The sequence below is a fragment of the Notolabrus celidotus genome, chromosome 16 (assembly GCF_009762535.1).
Source record: "Notolabrus celidotus isolate fNotCel1 chromosome 16, fNotCel1.pri, whole genome shotgun sequence".
NCBI lineage: Eukaryota > Metazoa > Chordata > Actinopteri > Labriformes > Labridae > Notolabrus > Notolabrus celidotus.
In genome coordinates, this window is record NC_048287.1 from 1,366,463 (window position 1) to 1,378,730 (window position 12,268).

Genomic DNA, 12,268 nt, shown 5'->3' on the forward strand with positions numbered 1-12,268 from the left:
GATAAATGGACATCCCCTGATGCTGTTTAGTAAAGAATCTGGATTGCACTTTCAAGAGAGGTGCTGTAATTTTCAGCTATTCTTCAATACGCATATCGTGCATAACTGGTTCAAGCTGCCAGATGTCATTTGTGAAATGAGTCAAAAGAAGCACAGTACCCACGTTCATGGTAATGAAGGCGCCTGTCAGCCTGCATCAGTGTGGCTCAGACAGAGAAAGCTACACTTAATCATACCTGTAAGAACCATGGATTCTGTCTGGGTGTAGTCTTTTTGTGAAGTGTTTAGAATAAATGAACTAAGGAGTCTGATCAGCCCTCGATGTTTAAAACTCCTGTGATTCGTTTGTGGTTCCACATTGCAGGATATGAGCTCTCTTTTCTACCCATACCGTGTGAGCCCAGGAATGCACAGACTGCTTATTATAGCAGCCATCCTGACACATCTTCAAGATTCCCCTGCATTTCCCCCGGCAGATCAAGGACACTTGGAGGTCAGTTCACCTCCACTGGAGCACCATCAGCCGCCTGGAGTTTGGTCTCTGCTGTCGAAGCAGCAGCTGAGGTGTTTCTGGGGGAGGCTGATTGTCACAGTCTTCACAGGCATCAGCGTGCCATGTTCCTCGGATAGTGTGAATCTTTCTCCACCAGAAGATGTAATCCAGCTGTCCACCATTTCTGCCCACAATATCACACGCACACGCACACACGCACGCACACACACACACACACTAACACACGCAGCATTTTCACACATCCTCCACCACACTCTGAATCCCCCAACCCTCACCCTGCCTGGCCTTCTGTCTCTCACCTTTCCATCTACTCTCCCACGTAGTGTTCTGTGAATGCACCACGCCACTTACACTAAGGTGGATGGAGACAGCAGACGGTGCTGCAGACAGTTGCAGCAAAGAAGAAACATAACAGATGACTGAAACATGGCTTGCTTAAATTCAAGTCTACTTTTATTGATCATAGCACAGTAACATTTACTTTCTTTCCATCCGTACACTCTTGACAGTTCATCGATTAAACCAGAGGAGATGGCTTTCACACCATCACTTATCTTTCATTAGATTACAGGAGACACAAAAATCATTATTTTAGACATAATAGCTCATAAAGACTGAAAAATTATCTGTTTTGGATATGGCCCCTTGACATTTCATCTGAGATGAAGGTTTCTGCCCTAATATCTAATGTTCTCCCCTTCAATGCTGCAAGCTTTTTCAATAAACTAAATGGAGCCTCTGACTCGGGTAATGCTGCTTCTGACCAGTGAATTGGGGAAGAGAAATGTGTTTTTAATACAGGAAAGTATAGTTCTGACCTCTAAATGTAACTCTGCACCACAGGCGGCTGTAATATCAGCAGCCGTAATGGCAGAAAATGGCATAAAGGGGAATCAAATCAACAGAGGCATGATGGATAGATGGGGGAAGTAGTAATGTCTGTCTTCACCCTCTGTCCCTTTCTCACATGCAGCTCTCCTCCTGGGCCCATCTCACTGAATTATCATACTTGGATGCTGAGACGTAGCATCCAGGCCAGTGTTGCTTATGAAAGTGTTGCACATTTGTGGGGAGGGTACATGTGAGTACATGCAAATAGGCCACTGAATTAGCATTTGATATCCTCAGGGCTACACAGGCCATGCAATGCCAAGATGTGGCAGAGTGCGTGTGTGTGTGTGTGTGTGTGTGTGTGTGTGTGTGTGTGTGTGTGTGTGTGTGTGTGTGTGTGTGTGTGAGCTTGTGGTGAACCCGTCTGCGAAGAGATAGCCATCCACACTCTGCGGGCATCTTTAACTCTTGCACACTGAGTCAAATTTCACGCAGCAATAAGTAATGGGGAGTGCCCAACACGCAGCTAGAGTGATACGAAGCTATCTACTAAACGCAAATGTCACATCATGACTTTAGAACGAGAGCTTTAACTTCTTTTCTTGTCTCATTCTGCAGTTAATAGAAATGGAAAACAAGTTTACAGCCTAATAAAACACGGGTGCCTTCCTTTTTGATAAAGCTTATAGTTAGAGTTGGATCAGGCTTGGACCAGCTCTTAGTTATGCTGCTATAGGCTTAGACTGCCGGGGGGAACTGGCACACTGACACACTGGGATCCTATCTCACCCCCTTCCCCTCAACCCCCTCATCACTTACTTTAACTCTGCCTGTCCCATTAAAGTTACTAACCATAGACCTTTCTGGAGTCCCTGAGCTCCCTTGTCTCGTAGGTTCCTCTGAGCTGCCGTAGACGTCCTCCTGCTGTGGACGATCCAGACTCCAGCTGATACGGACGTGCTGGACTCCAGCGGCAACAGCTACAACTACTTGTCTCATCACTATCACCGCTCCCTCTCTCTCTCATTCTCCTCTATCCCTCTTTCCAGACCCAACTCGGTCGAGGCAGATGTCTGTCTAACATGAGTCTGGTTCTGCTCGAGGTTTCTGCCTGTTAAAGGAAGTTTTTCCTCTCCACTGTAACTAGCTAAATACTGTGAGGTGCAATGCTCATGGTGGATTAAGGTGGGGTCAGACTGAGTCTTATCCTGTCTTGGTGTTGGGTCTCTGTTCATAATTTGACATAGAGTGGTCTAGACCTGCTCTGTTTGTAAAAGAGTCTTGAGATAACGTTTGTTGAGACATGAGGTGCTATACAAATAAAGATTGATTGATTGATTGATTGATTGATTGATTGATTGATTGATTGATTGATTGATTGATTGATTGATTGATTGACAGCTGATTAGGCTGAAACAATAGAAGAGTAGCTGATCTGTAGGAGCTGAGTTCAGAGGCTTCATGTGACCATCATTACAGAGAGATAATGCATGTTAAATTCAATATGAATAAAGACACATATCAATATCAAAAACAGGGTCAATGACACAGAGAACTGTTCAGTCTCTCATTATTCTGGATTCAAAGCAAACTCAGCATCTTCACCGACCACTCACAATCTGAGCTGTGTTCCAGAGGGAGTCTGAGCCAGCTCCGCTCAACATCAACAGGCTACTGTGGGTCGCCTGGCAGCCAGCCACCACAACCCCTCCCAGCCAGGAACATAATAGGGCAGCCCCGTGAGAGCTTGGCTTGACCACCGTCTTCATGCTGAGCTGCCTCTGTGTACGGCTTCACTGGAGAGGAGACAAAACCACGAGAGAGGCTGTCATAAGCCCAAATAAAAACACACAACGCTGCTTCTGTTGGTCTGGAGTCTTCCTCTGCTTCACTGTGATGGATTGACAGATCTCAGAGGAAGTGTTTGCACAAAAAAGAGCTTTATTTCTATTTTTTGGCAGTGACATTAAGCATCAAAAATGTATTTTATGACTGGTAGATATGCTGAATAAGAATAATTCCTGGCTTGAGATTTGATATTGGAGAATAAACATTTCCATCAGCAGCCGTCACAGTCTCAGAGTGTTTAGTATATTACTCCCAACAAGGATCAGACATGTTCTTCTTCAGGTCACCATGAAACACCATATATTCTTTAATTAGCAGACACTCAGAAGAACATTTTAAAAAAACGTTCCAGTGAGCTATTGTGCTGCATTCTCGACACAAAGAAACGTGTCTTACAACTGGAGGTAGTTGTGTTTGAGAGTGACCTTTCTTATCCAATTACACTTCAGAAAGGTTCCTAAATGCTCTGTTATCCTGCTTTCCTCTGCTAAAATGCCAATATGGTTAATGTTTCTCAAGTCCTACCAACAAGCATCACTTTCTCCAGTCTTTCATTTCCCTCTCTCCTGCCTCAGGCGTATGAAGGGCATCATGAACAATCCCTCTGACAACTCTTTCCTCCTGCTGGTTCCATTTTGGGAATCGCCGCAGCCCTCTCACTTCTGTTTTCCTTCTGTCACACAGCCCTGAGCTACAGATCCTCATTAGTCACTTTCCCTGAGACTACACTGACACCGGAGTCCTATTCTCCCACACTCACACTCGCTGAAGGCTAGTGTGGCCACACACCAATTCACAGGCACTGTCAAAAGCCGGGCGACTTACAGGAGCTGGGCAATCATCAGAATCAGCCAACCTTTGAAATGCTGTGAATATCATGAACGTGCTGCTGCTGCATAATTCCACCCCGGCTGAAATGCCCACAGGCATCAGCAGAAAGTTTAGGGCTTTTCTGCACAATGGTCTTTTAAAGAAATTGAAAAAGAAAGAGGTAGCACACCGGTGTTTTGAATGCTCCAGACCATTGCTCGCAAATTGTGTACACTTCACACAGCAGCTGATGATAGCTGATCCATCACAGGGAGCCTTTATTAGCTTTTAAAGTTACTATTGCAAGAAGCGAGTAAAAAGGTCCATTAGTGTGAGTTCAGCTGCCAAACTAGTCCTGCTTGTTCCAGAGATGAGAAGACAACACACTGGAAAATGTAGATTTACTGTAAATAAAATCAAAGATGTCTGGTGGATGGTAAAATGATGCAGTTTGTTTTTGACTAGTAGGCAGATTTAAGTCATCTTTAAACGCGGCGAGCCTTCTCCTTTTCTCCTTCCTCTTTGCTGTGCGTGGATATTTCTCTAAATGTAAAACGTCTCCTTAAATACCTCTTTTAGACCAACACGAACCGGGTTGTATTTACAGGCTGGTGCTCGCGCTGGTTTGGAGCTGGTTGAACTGATGAACCAACACGGCACCCGTTTGTTTTTCAGCCCGCTCGAGCCCGTGGAAGAGGCACGTCATGACGTCAGATGTAAGTGACCGCTTTTCCCAGCAGCGCTAGGGGCGAACTTTCCCTCACAACAACAACGATGTCGGACAACGGCAGCTTGTCTCTTCGGCCGACCACTGCTTTGTCTTGGAATCCATTAGTCTCTTTTATTTTTCACGGCTACCCCGCCCCTCGCCCCTGATGTAAGCGGTTCACGGTTCTAGACCAGCAAAGAGTTGGAACCGGTTTTCCTGGCCGGGAGCCGGTTCACTCCAAGTCGAAACACGGAAAACCGATTCCCAATTGAGCGCCGGCTCCCAACCGGCCCTGAAACTGCCTCGGTTTAAAAGGGGTATCTGAGGCTGCAGACTGGAACCAGTCTTTGATAAACAGTACGTCTGTTCAACAGCCTTCATTACAGTCCGCTGTTTACATTTTAATAATAAAGGCTTTAAGATGAAATCATACATTAATGAAGAAGGATGAAGCTTTCCGGGTCTTTCTAAATTCTATGCAGGTTGGTGTTAATATTGAGCGAACACGGACATACAAAAGGTCTGCCTGAAAGAGAGAGAAATCAATATCTAAAACCGACTCTATGGCAGGCAATAATTAAACAAAAGGCAGCCTGTAAAGCAGGCGCCAACATGCAGGCCTGCTGGTCCTACCTAAAGTCTCTAAAAGTAGTATGGGAGGTAGAGCCTTCAGTTATCAGGCCCCTCTCCTTTGGAATCATCTCCCAGTCAGGGTCCGGGAGGCAGACACCCTCTCTACTTTTAAGAGTAGGCTTCAGACTTTCCTTTTTGATAAAGCTTATAGTTAGAGCTGGATCAGGCTTGGACCAGCTCTTAGTGATGCTGCTATAGGCCTAGACTGCCAGGGGAACTGGCACACTGACACACTGGGATCCTCTCGCACTCCCTCCCCCCAACCCCCTCATCACTTACTTTAACTCTGCCTGTCCCATTAAAGTTACTAACCATAGACCTTTCTGGAGTCCCTGAGCTCCCTTGTCTCGTAGGTTCCTCTGAGCTGCCGTAGACGTCCTCCTGCTGTGGACGTTCCAAACTCCAGCTGATACGTACGTGCTGGACTCCAGCGGCAACAGCTTCTACTACTCGTCTCATCACTTTCACCGCTCCCTCTCTCTCTTATTCTGTTCATAATTTGACATAGAGTGGTCTAGACCTGCTCTGTTTGTAAAAGAGTCTTGAGATAACGTTTGTTGTGATTCGGGGCTATACAAATAAAGATTGATTGATTGTAAACATGACAAATCCAACAGCATGCTCCTTAAAAATAAAAACAGGTGCAGCAGCAAACCCACCTGAGATCTCTGTGGACTGTCTCCTGTAGACTGTCAGTCTCTGGGGCACTCAGTGACCAATTGCTGTGCCTAGAGGAAGGACAAGCACAAAATCAATACCCCGTCTTAAAACACAGGAGAAACTTGAGACAGAGACCATGCAATCTCTACAGGAGAAGATATGCTCATGCAACTCAAGCTTTGTATTTGGAATAAGTCTGATCAGGTAGAACCTTTAAAAATTACAGTAAGCAACCTTTACACAGCAAATAAAAAGTAACTGCAGCTCAAATGTATAGAAGAGTTGACATAGATTTGACTTTGTTCATTTTAGCAAGAGTTGCATTAAAGCTATTCTAATAGATTTTGTTAGTATACATATATTTTGGTATATAAAATCCACTACTGTATGATGTATTGGACAATACGTTTGTCTTACTTTTGAGTCGGTTCTTTTTTTGTTGTTGCCATGACTTGAATGATATTTTAAGAAACTGTACGCATTTACCAGCAAGTTTATGTCAAAGGATAAACACACTACCAAATTAAACATTTAGGGTTAGGTTACCTTTACAGTGGAGTTCTCTAGGTTATAACCATCCTCTCCATTGCACTGCCATTACTCTGTACTAAAGTAGCCATCGCGCCAGGGTCTTTCATGACAATGAAGCCTAGACCTGAATGGTGGTTTGAATTCAGTTAATTTTCAGATGCTGTAAAAGCAATTCTCATTAACGGTTACGACCACAGGTAATAGGATTGAAAAAGTCTTATACATACCCAGGCAATCAATGCTTTAGAACTCTATACACATTAGGAAGCTATCCAGGTTATTTTAGAGGTCTTACCTCTGGGTCCTTTTTAAAAAGTATAGAAAGAGAGAGAAAGAATAAGTTGTGCTCTTTTGATAATCAATCAAGACATCATTTGGGGTTAAAGTTGTCAGACGTCAATACATTCATTTAGATTTAAAATGCGGTTTTGAATGAGAAACAAATGAAAACAGCTACATCTGACTGCTGGAGGGGTTTTTTGAAAAAGCCATTTCAAAATTTGACTAGGACAGGAAACAAAATAAAGCAAGTTAAATTTCTTAAAAACAAACTAAGCTTTATTGACAAACTGCTGCAAAACATCTTTTGGACAGATTTAGTAACCTATTTAGGCAAGCTTACACATGTAGCATAATGTGTTTTATGGAGAGGGTACAGATACTAGTGGCAGAGTAAGTACAGTTAATTTGTTTTAAAATATGTACAAGAGTTCAGATTGAGCTGCAGGATCCCTTCTCTCTAGCACAAGAGAAGACCCATGTGGAGATTTCTGTCCCAATCCTTCAGTGCATGCACTTTACAGAGGTTCAGATCACAAATGAAGACCTGGACGGGGTTTTGCATAACAGTAAGCCATGTGTTGGCCATGTTGTCACCAAACAAACACTGTGTCTTCAGAGTTTTAGAATTAATTTTTAACATGTAAAACGAATTGAGGATATGAGGACAGTCCATCTCAACAGTGTCTATTAGGGCTATATTTCAAAACTCTAAGTACAATGACAAATATTGCTGCCTGAGGCTAAATGGACAACGTTTTAGAGCTATTTAAAACAAACCATCATCAAGAAAGAATTGTACTGATTCCATTAACATTGATTCTTAACCATCACTTAATTTAAGATAGGGATTTTTGTTACTACATTACATAATTGAAAGTTTAAAAAGGTATTTTATTTGACTATATTAACAGAATTTTGAAATGTAGCCTAAATGGGAATCTGCAACTGACCCTCAACAGAATCTTTTTATTTAAAAACATTTATAATGAGTTCCTTAGACAGGTGTATAATAAGCCCCTAACTCTGCTAGAAGTGACTACTCCTGAACAGTTGGAAAGTTAAGGATAAACATTGCAAAAAAGCCAGTGGGGTTAAAGGGGGAAGAGAAAAAATACAGCAAAAGAATCAAAACCTCAAATCAAAATGTACAAAGTAAGGACGCCAACTTCTCTCTAACCCATCTAAAAGCCGCTTTGGTTGGAAGGAATGGTGGCTGGTTGGATAGGTGGTTGGTTGGAATGACAAAGTAGAGGTGGGGGAAGGTGTTTGTGATCAAATCTCAAAAGTAAAAACAGTTCTGATTCTCAGTTCCCAATTTGCTTTTTCATAGAAAGTCCAGTGTAGGAAAGACCAAACCAAAGACTAAACGGAAAATTACTTTTGTCGGGGCTGCTTAAAGCGAGAGCTGCCATGGTACACAGGCGGTAGTCAGGGCGACACATTAAGAGTGGTGAGTCCGCTTTAGTACTGTCTGTATGGGTGCTCCCGATAAGGCGTCTTGGCACCTCTGGAGTTGGGAGGGGCCTTCCCTGGAGCTGCTCGCTGGGTCCCGTTCCAGTCGTCCTGGCCTGGAGTGGACACATGAACACTTCAGTATGGATTTAAAACACTACAAGATTAATTTAGTGAACACCAGCGGTGCCCTGAGGGGTTCAAAAAATCAAAACTCTTTTTTGAATTAGGGCTGGACAATCATTTGATAACGATAATTATCGCGATATAATTTTCCTCAGTATAAATGACAAATGTTCCATAAAAGTTTGATATAATTAAACCTGTAATTACTAAGGATGTAACGGTATTGTAAATATCGCAGTGTTTCAGTATCAAAATTCTCAAATTAATGCCGTGGCATGTGACGGTATCAAACAGGGACTCGGAGGACTCCCACTAGTGTAGTTTTTTTCTGGCGCCATTGAGTGGGCCGGTCTGAGAAGCAAACATCATCTCCCATGATCCCCTGCACAGTGCAGGAAGAGATGGCTGAAAGCACAGAGGGGGAGCAGAGTGGAAAACTTAAACTAGTGGAACCTCCTGCAGGTTTAAACCAGAAGTATGGACGCATTTTGGTTTTGCAGTAATCAAAAACGATCGAGGAGAAAACATGACAGACACGCAAAAAAAACTGTTTGCAGACACTGTCAGACCACGATCGTCTACGAGTCGGGGAATACAAGTAATATGAGAACACACCTGATGAATCATCACCCTGCAGCGGTTTTCAGTGGTGGACAATGAGGGATTTAAAAGGTTGGTGAACACTCTTGAGCCAAGTCACAAAATTCCAGTCAGTTTAAAGACACTCAACTGAAAGTTTGTTTTATTTGCTTGTTACTTGAAACACTGGATGTGCCTGCACTGTTCTTTGCACTTGAAAATACCTGTTGGTAGTAATAACTGTGATTAGAACATATGAGCATTATGTTTGTGTTCAATTACAGTAAGTGTGTTTATCCTTATCATTCCTGGCACTTCATTTTCCACACTATGACATTTTTTCAAAGTCAGCAACAATACCGCAATAATACCGTTCTGTGGCTTTAATACCGTGACAATATCCTACCGTGACATTTTGATATCGTTGCATCCCTAGTAATTAAACACCCTAAACACTGGAAAGGGGGGGCGCTGATGAGCCTTAAACGCTAGTTGCCACCCAACATTAGACAGAAGAAGAAGAATGCATTGAACAGCCAATCATGTTGCAGGGTGAGAGGTAGGCGGGGCTTAAAGATGTTTGGAGCTGAATGTAAACACAGCTGAAACGAGGGACACTGAAGAAAACTGAAAAGCTAGCAGCTGAAAGCAGAGTGGTTAGTCTGACACTGAGTCGACTCTGTGTTAACTATTAACTTCATACACTTCATTAAATCTACTTTCAGGATGTGGGTAAAGGAAGAGCACAGAGACTACTTATGATGTGAACATGTTTAATGTCCACCGTGACTGTAGGACAACTGAACACTGAATAACTGTGATGCATTCACTGCACTGTGGGAAACAACATCACTCGCCAATAACCCTTAGTAACCTTAAAGGAAGAGCACAACTCAAAACAATATTCTAACAAACTGATACACAGAATACAATTTTATATATCTTTGTTTTAAATTTAAATCAAATTATGGAAATAATCTCAACCTGAGAAAAATAAGAATTACAAACTAAAACTTCACAAAAATCTCATCTTCCATTAAAGACCTGCTTCCTGTCAGCACCGTCAGAAATGATGGATTCAAGAAGTTCATCAGAAACTAAATCCAGATCCAAACTAACAAACTGTCTTCAACTTTCACTCAGGAGCAGAAATCTGACTTTACATTTATATGAAATAATGACTTGATATTTATCCTGATAATTATCGATATTGACTGTTATGAAATATTTTATCCTGATAACATCATTTTCAGTATTGCCCAGCACTAGTTTGAATATGCAGTTTAAAAAAAAAGGCTGCTGGGACGACATGAGATGGTTAGAAGGATCGTGTCTGATGGAGCTGGATCCTGCCAAAGTTAAATGTATTTATCATTAAAGTTATTAAAGTAAATCCAGAACTATAAAGCAGGCCCTCCATTAATAATCAATCAATAATGAATGGTGTGCTGGACCACCATATCACTGAATATCACTGCATACAGTAGATGGGATTCTAATCATTTTGTACTCCCATCACTTTACACCTAATCATCACGTAACGAGGGAAATGTTCTGTAAGTTCAATAAAGACAGGGTTAAAAATATCTACTTTATTAATAATAGAACACAGTGTGCCTCATGTCATTATGTGCTCTCATTTGTCTCATATATTAAAGCCTCTGCCTCACACGGGACCATACTCTGAAGTTAACATCCAGACCTGTTCAGAGCTCTTTAAAGACTTTATCAACATGTTTGAAGACCTGGATGCAGTTTCAATCAGCAGCTGGTTTCATCAGTAACACACTTTCTTTAACTCTACCACTATAGATGTCATCAGTTTTAACAGTGGAATTTTAAGAAACTGCAAAACTACAAAGTCTTAAGTTTGAGAAGACTCCTGTGAAACGCTGTCAACAACTAAATACAGTCGAGCTGTAAAGTTTAATTACTCTTTGCTTTTCTAATGTTTTTGTGTCTCTCTGTTGTTTTCAATTGCTTAATGTGAATCCCACTACTATTATCTACATGCATTACTATTTATGATCTGTATTGTTATTCCTCAGAAAAATCTGATCATTACGACCCCCCACATCCCACCACACATAAACACACACACCTTGATGCGTGCCTGCTGTGTTCCTCCATCAGCAGGTTGTTTCATTCAGTCACATTTAAACACCTTGAGTTTTTGTTCCCCTGTTATCTGTTCTAATATTATTAGAATCATGCTTTAACATATCTGTATCTTATTCATTTATTGAATTAATCTGATCTTTTTAACTTTACCTTATTTTTAACTTTTCTTTCTACTCTTACTCATTTTATTAATTGTACTGTGTTGATTTTATTTAATTTTAAAGGTGACATATCATGCAAAATGGACTTTTTAATGGTTTTCTACCTGAAATATGTTTCCCTGGCATGTCTACAAACCCCCCGAGAATGAAAAAAATCCATTCTGCCCCTGTTCTGATTTCTCCACCTTTCTGTCAATGTGTGTGAAACGAGCCGTTTCAGACTTCAGACGTTTTTGTTACGTAACAACAATATCCGGTCTGTCACTGAGTCAGAGCTCGGAGCTTGTTCAGCCCATAGACTGTATAAAATAATACTGAACCCCTCCTCTGTTTTTCATTACCTGCACACATGTGTGCTAACAAGGAGCTTAGGAGGGAGGCATGCTAGTTGTAGGCTGTCTTAATAAACACAAAGGTCGGTTTTACTCCCCACGTCTGCAGATTTGAAGATCTAGTGGAAGATTTTTATTTTTCATGGATAAGTGCTAGCGCTAATTAGCATAGCTACATGTTCATAGCTGTAGCTGTGTACCAAGACACACGTCGACATACTGACAAATAAAACAACAAGAAACACTAAATCTGTGACCAATCCTTCAGAAAGGTCCTGCTGTCTTTCTGGTAGAGGTCGGTTTTACTCCCCACGTCTGCAGATTTGAAGATCTAGTGGATGATTTTTATTTATCATGGATAAGTGCTAGCGCTAGTTAGCATAGCCACATAGCTACATGTTCGTAGCTGTGTACCAAGACACACGTTGACATACTGATAAATAAAACAACAAGAAACACTAAATCTGTGACCAATGGTTCAGAAAGGTCCTGCTGCAGGCGCCTCTCCATCAGGATCAGATTCTGGATCAGATTCAGAGGGTTGAAGTAACGCGGGTCTGTGAGCAGCCTTGTATATTCAGCCAACATGTAAACATTAGATCAACGTACTGGAGAGCCGAGGCACATCCACTTCCTGAGGGGGCGTGGTCAGAGAGAAAACAGACTGTTCTGAGGAGGA

The 12,268-nt window shown here is 41.9% G+C and overlaps 1 protein-coding gene across 3 annotated transcripts in view; it reads right to left on the reverse strand.

The window, feature by feature from the left end:
• Positions 1–945: 945 nt before the first annotated feature.
• Positions 946–12,268, reverse strand: part of khdrbs1b (KH domain containing, RNA binding, signal transduction associated 1b) — a 30,162-nt gene continuing 18,839 nt past the window's right edge. Inside the window, exons 9-11 of one of the 3 annotated variants that reach the window (XM_034705707.1) lie at positions 8,197–8,386; positions 6,005–6,073; positions 946–3,141 (exon numbers count right to left, since the gene is read on the reverse strand). In XM_034705707.1, coding sequence (XP_034561598.1) covers positions 8,280–8,386 — 107 coding nt within the window. In that variant the 3' untranslated portion in view covers positions 946–3,141; positions 6,005–6,073; positions 8,197–8,279. Of the gene's footprint in view, positions 3,142–6,004; positions 8,387–12,268 lie in introns of all 3 variants that reach the window. The other 2 variants (XM_034705706.1, XM_034705708.1) reach the window with 2 other exon arrangements.